Source organism: Numenius arquata, chromosome 6 (assembly GCF_964106895.1).
Source record: "Numenius arquata chromosome 6, bNumArq3.hap1.1, whole genome shotgun sequence".
NCBI lineage: Eukaryota > Metazoa > Chordata > Aves > Charadriiformes > Scolopacidae > Numenius > Numenius arquata.
This window is the reverse complement of record NC_133581.1, coordinates 47,172,056-47,184,241: the sequence shown is the minus strand read 5'-3', so window position 1 is coordinate 47,184,241 and position 12,186 is coordinate 47,172,056. Positions and strand designations below refer to the sequence as shown.

General features: G+C 41.9%; 1 protein-coding gene across 1 annotated transcript in view; it reads right to left on the bottom strand.

The window, feature by feature from the left end:
• PLEKHH1 (pleckstrin homology, MyTH4 and FERM domain containing H1) overlaps positions 1-11,858 on the bottom strand; it is a 44,678-nt gene extending 32,820 nt beyond the window's left edge. Inside the window, exons 1-3 of the mRNA XM_074148941.1 lie at positions 11,718-11,858; positions 5,941-6,003; positions 2,563-2,712 (exon numbers count right to left, since the gene is read on the bottom strand). Of these exons, the coding sequence (XP_074005042.1) occupies positions 2,563-2,712; positions 5,941-6,003; positions 11,718-11,858 (354 nt within the window). The remainder of the gene's footprint in view (positions 1-2,562; positions 2,713-5,940; positions 6,004-11,717) is intronic.
• Positions 11,859-12,186: the final 328 nt, after the last annotated feature.

The window sequence follows — 12,186 nt, the reverse complement described above, 5'->3', positions numbered from 1 at the left end:
ATCAAAAAAAAAGACAGCAAACTCAGGATAAAAAAAGCTCCAAAACTTCACCTTGAAATGCTAAGACCTGCTAGGAGGTTTTCAGATGGCGTAAGTGGTTGTATGCTTACATAGCCATTAAAACAGGTTCTAGTCCACACAAAAGTGTTATGGGAATACTGTTGATTTGCACAATGAACATTTTTCCCCTGGTATCTGCTTAAGCAATATTGCTACAACATCGTTTTTGCACCTGTGTTTTCTCAGCTGCAGGTTTTTCCTTTTCTGGAAATTTCCTTTGAAAGATGCTAGATTGATACTACGATCACCTGAAGCCTTCTGTTCATCTCCTGCGTGGCTTCCTCAGAAGCCATGATGTCACTGAAAGGTCTCCTATCCACAAAATGATCAAAACAACTACAAGGAGAAGTCAGCTGCAGGAATAAGGGATGGAGGGAGGGGAAATATACTGTGTACAGCACATTCAGCCCCGGTGTCTCTAATTAAATGGACAAAGGTAATACCTTCTGGTAGCAGCTGGTGGTTTCCCTGCCAGATATTTTTTTCCTGATGTGAACAAATACCCTCCCCTTTTAAATTTTTCACACTGAAGAGTATAAGTTCACTTAATGAATACCATATAAATGCACAATAGTCTGCAGGAAATTCCCCACATCTTCACATTGCTTTTAATCACCACATGCTATTCATCACTACAGTTCCACATTTAAAAGCTCTTATTCAAATATGTCTGCTGACTTTAAAATAGACCTTGGCAACATTATGGGTAGCAGTAACATTTGTAGCTGAGCATAATGAAATAAAAGTGATCAAATCTGATGCTTTAATAGGAGGATTTATTTAGTTTTTCTCCCTGAATACGGCTGTGCGCATTCCTAATCATCAGGTACTGGCCTTTGCTGCAGTCAGAATATTAGACATGCCTACTGGTCTGAAATGATCTGGTACATATAGTGAATCTATCATAGTCCTCTGAACATCCATCATGTGGGTAATGCCTCTGAATCCCTAATGACCTGGACTTGTCTCAGATCAGGGACCAAGAGGTAAAAGATTCAGAACACTGCTATGCTACATGGTAAAGTGCAATGCCAAGATTTTATTTAGCGTCATAAAGTAGACTAGTGACATGTCAACAGCATTGTCACAGAGCTTAGAAAGCCCTGCCTCTAAGCAGAGCCAATTCACTCAGGCACAGCACCCATAGATGCTGTTATTGTGCTTTAAGATCCAGAAGCAGTTAGAGATTCTTTGTCCTATGCTATTGTGTGGTCCAGACATGACCTCAGTCTTCTCTTATTAACACTCTGAATGCCACAGCTCTCCCCATTCCAGCGAAAAGAAACGGGATGCCTTACAGGAACCCTTAGTGGCCTTCTGGCACTGCCACTGTCCCATACCATTCTGAAACTGAACTGATGACCTGATAAAGTGTTTCTTGTTTGAAATTCTTAAGCTTCAGCTTTCATTTCTAGAAGCTCATTTTGCCTCTTATTGCTAGAATAAGAAGATTTCTACTAACAGAACATTCTCGCTTATGTTTGTTGATTTTAATCAAATCACACCTTGCATTTCTGGGTAAATCAGAATTTCTTCCATCTTTCGTTGCAAGAGCTGCTCTAGACCTTGATAACTATTGTAGCTCCTTCTGAAAACCTTCTGTCTCCTCCAAAATGCAGAAAATTCATCTACGTTCTGCCTGAGCAAGCTGGCCTGGGGAAGTTACATGAAACCCAAAATATTACAAAGACCTGATGCCAGACCTCTACACTACACTTGGTCTGAGTAAGTTCAGGCAGCTTATCAATCTATTTTGCCCTTGAAATAGGTGACGATTAGTTAAATATAAAATGTGACTCAAATGACAAAGTATTTTTTTATGTACAATTCTAATGAGCTATTTTTATTTTAAAAGTATTTACTTAGCAACATATAAGAATACCTCATTGCTTGTGCTATAAAGACCACAACACAAGGCCTTTACTAGAGCCAAAATACAAGCCCTGCTGTAGATGTAGCTCCTTCCTTCCACCACCTGTGAATGGAAGAGACTAAGAAGTATCCATACTGGGAAACAGCTGCTCTTTTATGAGGGCATCTGACATGAGATGAACTATGCTAAAAGGTTGCTAAAGACTGGAAAAAGTCACTTCCCAAGAAGCAGCATATGCCAAATCAGAGATGGGCTACATAATGATTTTGGAGAGAATCTCTATGCCAGGAAGCCAGAGAAATACTATGATGACTCTAGCATTACAATTTAGGGTCTCAACTCAGCACTAACATAAGGAAGTCCTTTAAGGACATAAGGAAGTCCTTTCTATGACATTGACCAGTCTCCTATAATGAAGACAAGGGCTACTGAGACTGAATGCATGCTTTTGTCTGAAAAGAGAAAGGATGGAGGATCTTGCACTGAGCAGGGCATCATTTTACAGCTGACCTGAAGGCAACTGAGAGGCTAATATGTAAAGGAGACAAAGTCCGTACCTTTGAAACATACATTACAGAGTCCCCCCAACTCATGAAAGCTACAGGTCTCCCTGCAGAAAATATCTTTACCTGTTTTGCTAGCTGCGTCTCCAATCTGTTGATCAGATCTTCTTTTCCTTGCACTGTGCCCATCAACTCTTGGTATTTCCTGTGCAGAGTGCTGTCTGACTCACTGGTCTTCACGTTGGCTAGTTTTATCTTCTCTTCCATAACTCTGACCTGTAAGAAGAATCAGAAGAAGATAATAAAACCCAAAATAATGTAAATGAAGGACCTGCTTGTTTAGTGGTAAGACCCTAACAGAGTATTTGTAGGTTCCATATTTTTGAAGTTGGGAAAGGAAGAAAAAAATCCCAACCTTCAAGTCATACTTGGTTTATATCCACATATGTAAAAAGAACATTGTCCATTCATTTGTAATGCTGAAGCAGTAACAGATGCAAACTGCACCATGAACAGATAAACACATTTTGAATTGTGAAATATTTGCACACTATTAGTAAAAGAGACCATACAGGAACTAGAGTCTACACAGACACCTGGGCAAGGTACAGCACGTTTTCCTCCTATGCAATACGATGGTCAGTTTTTTGCCCCATTCGCTATCAAGGCATACACCACAAAACTCTGGCCATTTGCTTCAGGTCAAGATTTCTACAGGGAAATGTACTACAGAGTCCCTTCTTTCTCCTATCCCCTTAGCTTAGACAATGTTCTGGCAACTTCTGGCTGTCTGACAGGTGTTTTCTCCAGACCAGCTAAGGAGTTACCATGTTAGATATTTCAGAAGCTTTGCCTATCTTTGAGCTCCTGCCTGTGCCAACATTTGTTCATCTCAGCAGGAGAAGCACCAATGTAATGCTCCCTCACTACAGACAAAGGTTCAATGCAGCAAAATCTAGCTGCTGCTGAAACCTTTCAGGTTTTTAGCAAATTTTTAAAACCTCTTTGCTTTCTTCAAGGCCTATGTCTCTCGATATGCCAGTCTGTTTTATTATTACCTCATCCTATTGCAATGGATTGTAAGATTTCATTTCTAAAAGTGAACAGAATTCCGCTGACTTAACTCAAACCTGCTAGTTGCAGCATTTGATGATGGGAAAAATATCTGGTTCCAACACATCTCAGAGACACTAAATCTGCAAAGAAACCAACTCCAGATACCATTAATTTTGCATGAGTTTGGAACCTGGAAGGCAGAATGCAGACAATGATCTGAGCACTTCACAGAGCCTGTGCAAGAGAGTTACTCATGCTCTGGTGAGCAGCCTATACTTCATACTTGCAGAAGCTGTGTTTTGTCCTCCTGTCTGCCTGCATTAGGCAGAGAAGCAAACTGCCTCTTCCTCATACTGAATCAGAAAGGTAGGCGCCCAGCATCCAAGCCAGAAAACTAAGCCTGCTGAGTCGGATGTGTTTTCATTAGAGTTTAGGGTGCTTATAGTAAAACGAAATGGCCCCTCCTTTCTGTCTGATGCCTAAATGCTGACTCTGTACTAGAGGCTCAGAGAGGGGACTGCAAACATGTGATTTCCTTAATTGAGGTTGGCAGCTACAGGGAGCCCATTGAATTAACAAATACAACCCCCAGACTCCTGGAGAGAAAGATAACAAGGGATTTTACACTTGATGTGGAGCCCTCTCATTTGTCAGCTGCTTCTTATTCACAGCAAATATACTTGCTAGTGGGAGGGAAGGGTCCTACTCCTTATGCTGTCACTTCTCCAGGCTGTGAGGCAGCAATGAGTATTTCTTCAGGAACACTTATCTCTGGATATGGATAGTGCTGCTGGAAAGGTAAACCATACAACTTTGAGGGTGGCTAGTCTTTAGGATGGCTGCAGAACTGCTGGTGGCAGGTGAGTGAAGGCAACCCTCATTTCTCCTATACCTTCCCAGCCAAGTTCTCCATTTCTTGCCCATTCTCTGACCTGGATTTGACTTGGTCTCCATCTGCTCCCTTACTGTCATTGCATCTTACCATATTCATAGATACTCTACTACTACGATTGAGGTATCTGCTAGTATGAAACCCCCTTCATTTGCCTGTGGCAATAAATATATTTCCTGCTGGTGCTGTCACAGTGACACAGTGACCTTTGCCTGTCTTGGTTGGATGTGGACTTATTGATACCACTCTCAAGAACAACTCTTGTTCTTGCTTGGCAATTGCTGATCTAGCACAGAGACTAACAGCATGATGACTAGACATAGCATCTTTCCTATATTTAAGCTGGTCAGACAAAAATCTTGACGTCAATATCAAACTGGCATGGAACAGTACATTCTGCAGACAGAATACCTTACTGGGTGCTTCAAGCTCTTGATTCCTAGGCAATAGTTTCCCAGTGCTTATTTCACTGAATTTTTTAGAGTTGGAAGGGACCATAAAGATCATCTAGTCCAACTCCCCTGCCGAAGCAGGATTGCCCAGAGCATGTCAGAGCATATTACTCAGGACTGCATCCAGGCGGGTCTTGAAAATCTCCAAAGAAGGGGACTCCACAACCTCCCTGGGCAGCCTGTTCCAGTGCTCTGGAATAACACTATTATAACACTACCTATTCAGTCCTTCACTACTGAATTCCTCTTTGACAGCCATTCTTGGCCATCTTGCATGGCTCTTAGTTCTGCGCTTTAATCTCTGACTCAATGCTCAGTCCTGCAGCTCTTGTCCAGCTGGAGGGAGCTGATTCACTTCAAACCTTCCCCTCAGCAGTGGTCTGCAGTGATGCAGGAGCTCAGATCATTTGGCCCTTTTTTTACGTAATACTCCCTACAGTGCAGACAAAGGTCCATTATTCCTTATAGCCTGTTCACAAGCTGAAGTTTCTCTCTCTCTCTCCTCCCTTCTCCATTATTCAAGAAGGATAGAAGGACTAGCTTGGACAATATGTCTAATTTTTTAGATGGTTACAGTAATATGCAATGAATCCAGCTCTTACTGCTTTTCCCCATGGGCTCCCAAGCCAGAGCAGTAACTACTAAAAAGGAAGTCCAAAACAACTGATAGGTTTTGCAGGCACATCCTTACTTCTTTATCAGACCTTCTCTACCCATAGAGAAGTCCTTACCAGTACTCTTAAATATTTGTTTACTGAGGACCTGCCAGCCTGCTCTATCTCTGCATTTTAATCCCGAGGTACAACATCCCCTTCCTTTTCCATAACTAAGCATGATATCATGGATGAGGGGGTAAAGGCTGTGAAGCTGAGAGGCAGACAGAAGGGGCTGGTTTTCATTTAGGGTTGAACCTATTTAGGCACCTGTTCGTAGCTCAGACTCAAAGGCTGGGAAGTAGACCAGAAAATCCATCCACCACTGTAAATCAATGTTTCCCTAGTGAAGCACAGCACTGTAGAGTGCTGTCTGTATGCCAGCCTGGAAGGTATGTAGAGTAAGTTCCTTCTTGGCTTGTACCAGAGCAACCATAAGAGAATCTCTTACCTGTTTCTCTGCATCCTCAGCTCTTTGCTCTGCTTCTATCACTCTCTGTTCCAATTCCTGCATCTTCAGAGCCAGAAGAGAAGGAGGGAAGAGGGGAAAAGCAAGAAAAAACATTAATATCACCTGGAAATTCACCTGTTTTACCCAGGAATCTTCCATTCCTTGTGCAAGTCTACAGATTTTTGGCATCTTTTGGGTTAACTGGACAGCTTTGATCAGGGAAAAAAAAGAAAAAAGCCTTTGACCTTTTCCAGTCTTTTGCCCTACTTTGAATTTACCGGAACTGTTTTCTCATTAGTAAGCTTCATCATTAATTACACGGGTCAAGGGAATAGTCCCAAAGTCTTGACCCCATCTCTACAATTTACACACCATGGGCTGTCCCTGCAAGAAGCCTGTCTACAGCACGCCATTCTTTCCTGTTTTTATTTCAGCTAGGATTCCTTAACAATGGTAAATAAAACTGAACACATCTTGGAAAGCTCACAGCAGGTTCTCTACGATGCCACATTATAACCAATGAATACTTTGTTTTGGCTTCAAAAGCATCACATACTAATAACTGACAAGATTAACAATCATCTTAATTTTCCTATGCTTCTTTTCATTTTAAAGAGCTTTGCAAACCGACAATTCTGTGATTCTTTATCTAAGCATTGCTACTAGTGAAGTCTAAGGACACTGAATAGAATTTTACTCTAAATGTATATATATCACTATATATCACTTCCTTCTCAGTGAAATGCAGATGTACCTGGGGTTCCTCTAATAACTTACCACCAGAGCCCAGCTTTTTTTTTTTTTCCTCTTTTTTTTTTTTTGTAATAGCAATTTAGGATCTCATCCAGTGCTTACAAGGTCATCTTCTACCATGTGCCCTGCTTCAATGGGTCTCAGATTTAAGTGCAGTAATATAAAGACAGTGACACTAAGTTTCTTCCACTAAGCTGCAAAATTTGAGGAATGCTTCATAGAGTTTCCAGCGTTTACTTGTGCTTTACTAATGAAGGAATGACATAGAAGCAGCTCCAGAAGATTAAAAGAATCATGCTTCAAGCAGAAAACAAACCAGAAAACAAACTATAAGGGAAACTGAGCTCCTCCTCTCTCCAATGCGTTTTATGATTCTTGATAAAGCCCTGGAGCCAAGTATTCAGGTTGGTCACTATTAGGACCAAACCAATACTTCCGAAAAAGGGACTTATTCCTCTTGGGCTGATCACGCAGAATGGTGATGTCAGCATTGTTGTGTTTCCATTTCCCTTCCTTCAGATGACAACAAGACAACTCCCCATTTCATACATACACATTGATCATAAGAGCAGACTGATACCCACTGACAAACATATCAGAAAGGTACATAAGTGTAGACACCTCAATGGCCATATAACTAAAAAAGCCATGCCATAACCAATTCAAACCACAAAGATGAGAAAATGCCACATTCAGCATGGTACCCCTCAGGTTTGTTTTTTCCGTCAAGCAATCAAGGATATCACAGTTCATGGAGCTTAATAACTAAATTAAGGACATTTCTTTGGCAGAGGAACAGAGAGATGCTACAGAAGATTGCACAGACGGCCAAAGGTCCTCTGACCAAAGACCCAGCCTCTGAGAGTCTTGGTAGAGGCTGAGCTCAAGGCAACATAATGATGATAGCAGTGGTCTGGGTTACAACATGGGTCTGTGTCCATTAGGAACAGTGACCTATCCATGCATTTATCTATTAGTCTGTGGATAGTCATCACCACAAACAGGTAGCAGCAAAATATATTGGTGAAAGACAGATGCTAACTGGAGACATAATACACCTTGTGGAACAAAGACTATTTATGCCAGTAGCTTCAGCATCAATATCCTCTGCTAGTTTTCTGATGAATTGACAGGGTCTATATTCACAGCACAGACTTCAGGGCCTTTTCCCAAAGGTGACCCTCTTAGACTAATAATTCAATCCTCCACAAGGTGGGCAATCTCCATTAAAGACTCAGGTTATTTTAAGAAGACAGCACTACTCTGCGTGAAAAACTTCTTCTTGTCCCAGCTTCATGATGGTTTGCTTCGCAAAGCGGTCCTGGTTCCTCATCAGGACAGCGAATGTATGTTGGGACCATTCCTGATCACTAAAGAGTTATGAAACTTCTTGGGCAAGCAGGGTGACCTGGCTAAGTTCCAGTCAAATCAATTACTTTTGTCACCCTAATTCCCTCTGTAGCCTTAAATGAACTTGTACTTTTCTTAACTTCCTGTACGATATTGTTGGGTTGTCCTACTATGAACTGTTAAATAACTGCTGTGCTTCTCATGTACACAAAATGATTACTTCACCCATCCCCAGTGTCAGCTGTCTCACTGAAGCACATTCAGATTTAATACATTCATGCTTTTCAGGCTCTTTCAAATCCCTCAATGAATTAATAATAATGCTTGGTATTTACATGGGTCCTTTCATACAAAATGCTTTATAATTTGACAAATGCTACTAAGCAACTTGACCCAGGTCACATAAAAAAAAAAAACAACTTAGCAATGAAGCCAAATTCAAGTAACTTCTCCCCAACATTAGCCCAGACAGCTTGTATGGAGAGAAACAGGCCCAGTTGTACCGCCATGCTTGCATGAGACAAAAGAGGCTTTTTCCAAGTGTCATTGTTTATTGAAATAAGACAGAGGCAGGTTAAAAGCTACCCAGATGGCCCTTCTAAAAGCTGCAAAAGATCCTCCTATCACCATTCACAAAGCCTTTCCCTCTCCTGATGGCTCAGAACGCGCTAAATAAAATTGAGTGGAAAAAAGTTCCTGCATGTCTTAGCCTCATTTTCCTCCTGTTCTCTTACAGAGCTCACTCCTAACCAGGTCATCTTGCTGCCAAGGAAACAGCCTGCAATGTCGCTCACCAACAGAGGAGTACCCCATTCTTTGTATGTGTACAAGAAAGTCAGAGTGCAAACAATTGCCTGTTTCCAAAGAGACCAGATCCCTGCTGATGTCCACAACAAGGCAAGACCCAGGGGTCTTGTGCCCTATGGGGGTCCAGCAGGATGGCAGAGCTTTGTCTTGGAGGCCAGGGCTGGGGTTCCTCTGCCACGCTGACCTGCAGCCAGGCTCTGCACAGCTTGGGCAGTGCCGCTAGATAGCTGAGACTGAGCTATCAACATGGAAGTTCACACCATGTGAACTAGGGCACTGGCAGTTAAACTGTTGGGTTTTAAATTCCTCATGTTCTGAACTGCGATCTAGATTATTCAATCTAAGCGGATTTTAAAAATCTGAAGTATTTAAGCTGTTAAGTGCACATTGTGCTGCCAATGCCAGGCATGAGTGGTTGGGTGGGGTTTTTTTTGCGAGTTAAAATAGTAAAATGTGCCTTAAAATCATAAAATTGGTTACAAAGACTGATTTAAAATATGGGGGATCGGGTTTTCAAGCCTTTCAGTCAGTAGCTTCCAGACCCCTGAGACAACCTGGCTGGTAAGCATCACACTGCTTATAACATTGTTCTTCACTTTCACTGGCAAAACCATTTTTTCCCCTCCCCCAAAACTAATTCTTGTGTTGCTGCAAACCATATTAGAGGATCTCAGGGGTAATACTCACCACAAGTTGGCAACACAGCTTTAAACTGTGCCCACTCCACATTTTTCAGGCTCTTCTCCCCCACCCTCCAAAAACCCTGAAAATGCAGTACTCTTTCAAATAAGTCTGAATCTCTTCATTCTCACAGACAGAACTGGAGTTGGCATCACTATGCATAAACCATGTGCCTCCTTCATTTCTGCATCACTGCCCATCAGAGTGGGAGAAGGATGCAGTGTGGCCAGGAGCCCCAGGTGCTGTGACTGCTGGGGAGCCCTATGGCAACCGAGGAGGGAAGGAGGGTCTCAGAGAAGATCGTTGCAGAGCAGTCAGGATCCTGAGGCACAGGACACTTCCTAACGGCAGTGCTCAGCATGAGCACTGTGTGCTGAGCAACTGCTCTGGTGCCTCAAGTCCACCAGCATCAGGAGAGACTGCTGAAGCTGGCCCACAGTCCCTGAGGCTCTCCCCTTCCCACATGACATTCAGAGTAGGGAATTGCAAACCTGCTAGCTCTCTGACCCTTCAAGTAAGCCTACAACGGCACCATACACATAGTTACAGAGTAACCTGATCACTGAACCAAGCTACTTCTTAATCTTAACAAAGTGAAAACCGCTTTGACTAAAAGGTTGGGCTAATGGCAGTCAGGCCCCTTCCTTGAGGCCCCTGCAGCAGATGACAATTTCATTCTCTGTCGTGGCCCACAAACCTCCCTAAAGAAATAGTCAAAAGATCTCTGGCAAGTCTGTTATCCAAAAAGAGTCTGACAGGCAGGTTTCTTTGTTTGGCGTGGGAGTAATCAGGAAGTTTCTCAAAGCAAGGATTAATGAAACATGAGAATGCAGCAAATGTAGAGTATTGCACATGAGTACTGGTTGTCTTTACCAGACCCGCACCACATCTATAGGTGATTTCTTTAATGGACCTTTATCTAAATGTACTGTATGACCACTTTCAGTGTTCTCCAAGGCAAGTAGTCACTAAGGTCCATTTCAGAAGCTACCTTGAAAAGATGAAGAGGGCACTGAGAGTTGCACAATTTCTTAAATATGAGGAGTAAAATGAACATCTCACACAGTGCACAATGTTAGTGGAAATGTAATTACAGTGAAACCAAGGATGAAAATTGCTCCACTCAGAAGTAGATGTCATTTGGATATTTTTACATCCAAAAGCAACAAACAAGAATATACATATAAAAGTTACATAATACAAAATGGAGCAAAAGTGAGTTTAGAACATATCTGTCATCACGTACAGCTTAAATGCATTTGGAGTAAACTGCAGTCAGTTGTAAAGATTTCAACTTCATTAGCAAACTGTGACTGAAAGAACTGTTCTCACTTTCCAATAGTAATTGAATATCTGAGCAATCTTGGACTGGACTGTGATAATGTAAGCCACGCTTTGAAACAAAGAAGGAACCTCACAGCAACCTACAAACTTGGATTTTATGCAAGTTAGAGGTAAGTGAAAAAGCTTTAATTCAAATTGAAAAATAAGTCAATTTAAGGTAAAGAAAAAACCATCAAAAATCCACATCAGGATGGAAACAAAAAAACCCACAAAAAAACCCCACAACAAAACCCTCAAATCTTTGCCAGTCCTCTCCCCTAGGATTGCAAATGAGTTTACTTGCTGCACTTGAAAGAGCTTAGCAGGAGATGCCTCTAAAACAATAGATGCCATGCAAGTTTCTAACATCCAGATCTCAAAGTATCTTAGTCCTGCTCTTCAGCATCCCCGGAATGTTTTGACTGGAGATGCAATGTGGACTGGAGGTAACACTCTGGCAGTACATGTACCCCTGTCCAGTCTTTTAACAGTACACCATAGTTCGCACTCCTATAAGCTTTTCTATTGCCAGACAAGTCCTGATCTGGCTGTTCTTATCCAAAACAGCCACCTTTGCTCTGCAAGATATCCAGAATCTTGTTGGTACAGTGTTTTCCAGTAGGGTCCAAATTGGTGATTTTCCAGTAAACAAGGCCAAATTCTTATTTTCACTAACGCCACTTTACATCACTCTGACAGGCACATCTCTGTATCTCAACTGATAAGCAGAGTGCAATGACATACTGTAATTGAGGAAGAGATCTCCCACTGCAAGTAAGAGTTTTATTGGGTAGCTCAGCATTTGGGGATTTTTTGCTTTCATGCCATAACTCAGCGCAAAGTAGAAGCCACCACTGCCTCACCTTCTCAGCCAACAGCTCTCGGATCTTGCTTGCCTGCAAGCGGAATTTGAAGAGCTGGGACTCCAACGCAAGGCAGCGCTTTTGCCAGTCCATACAGCTACCGTTCTCCACTGTGAGTTCTGCCATTGTGAAGTTAATCATCCACTTGGGATGTCGTCTGAGGTGCTCTAAAAATCCTACAGAAGAGAAGGAAAAAAAAAAAACAAAACACAAAATCCAACAAACGTATTTTAGACACGTAAACTTTTCACCCCTTGTGCCTAGTCTTCCTTGGTCCCTTTTACAGGACTGGTAACAAAGGCCATTTCTCCCGCAAGCAGAAGATGAAATGGTATTATCCCAAGTTATTGATATTGCCCTCTGCCAGAGGTCATTCTTTTAATGGATAACAGATAAATATTCAAATAAACTTTTACCTTTAGACTGAGTAAATAATTTACTAATGCATCATGCCGTATATGCCACAAAC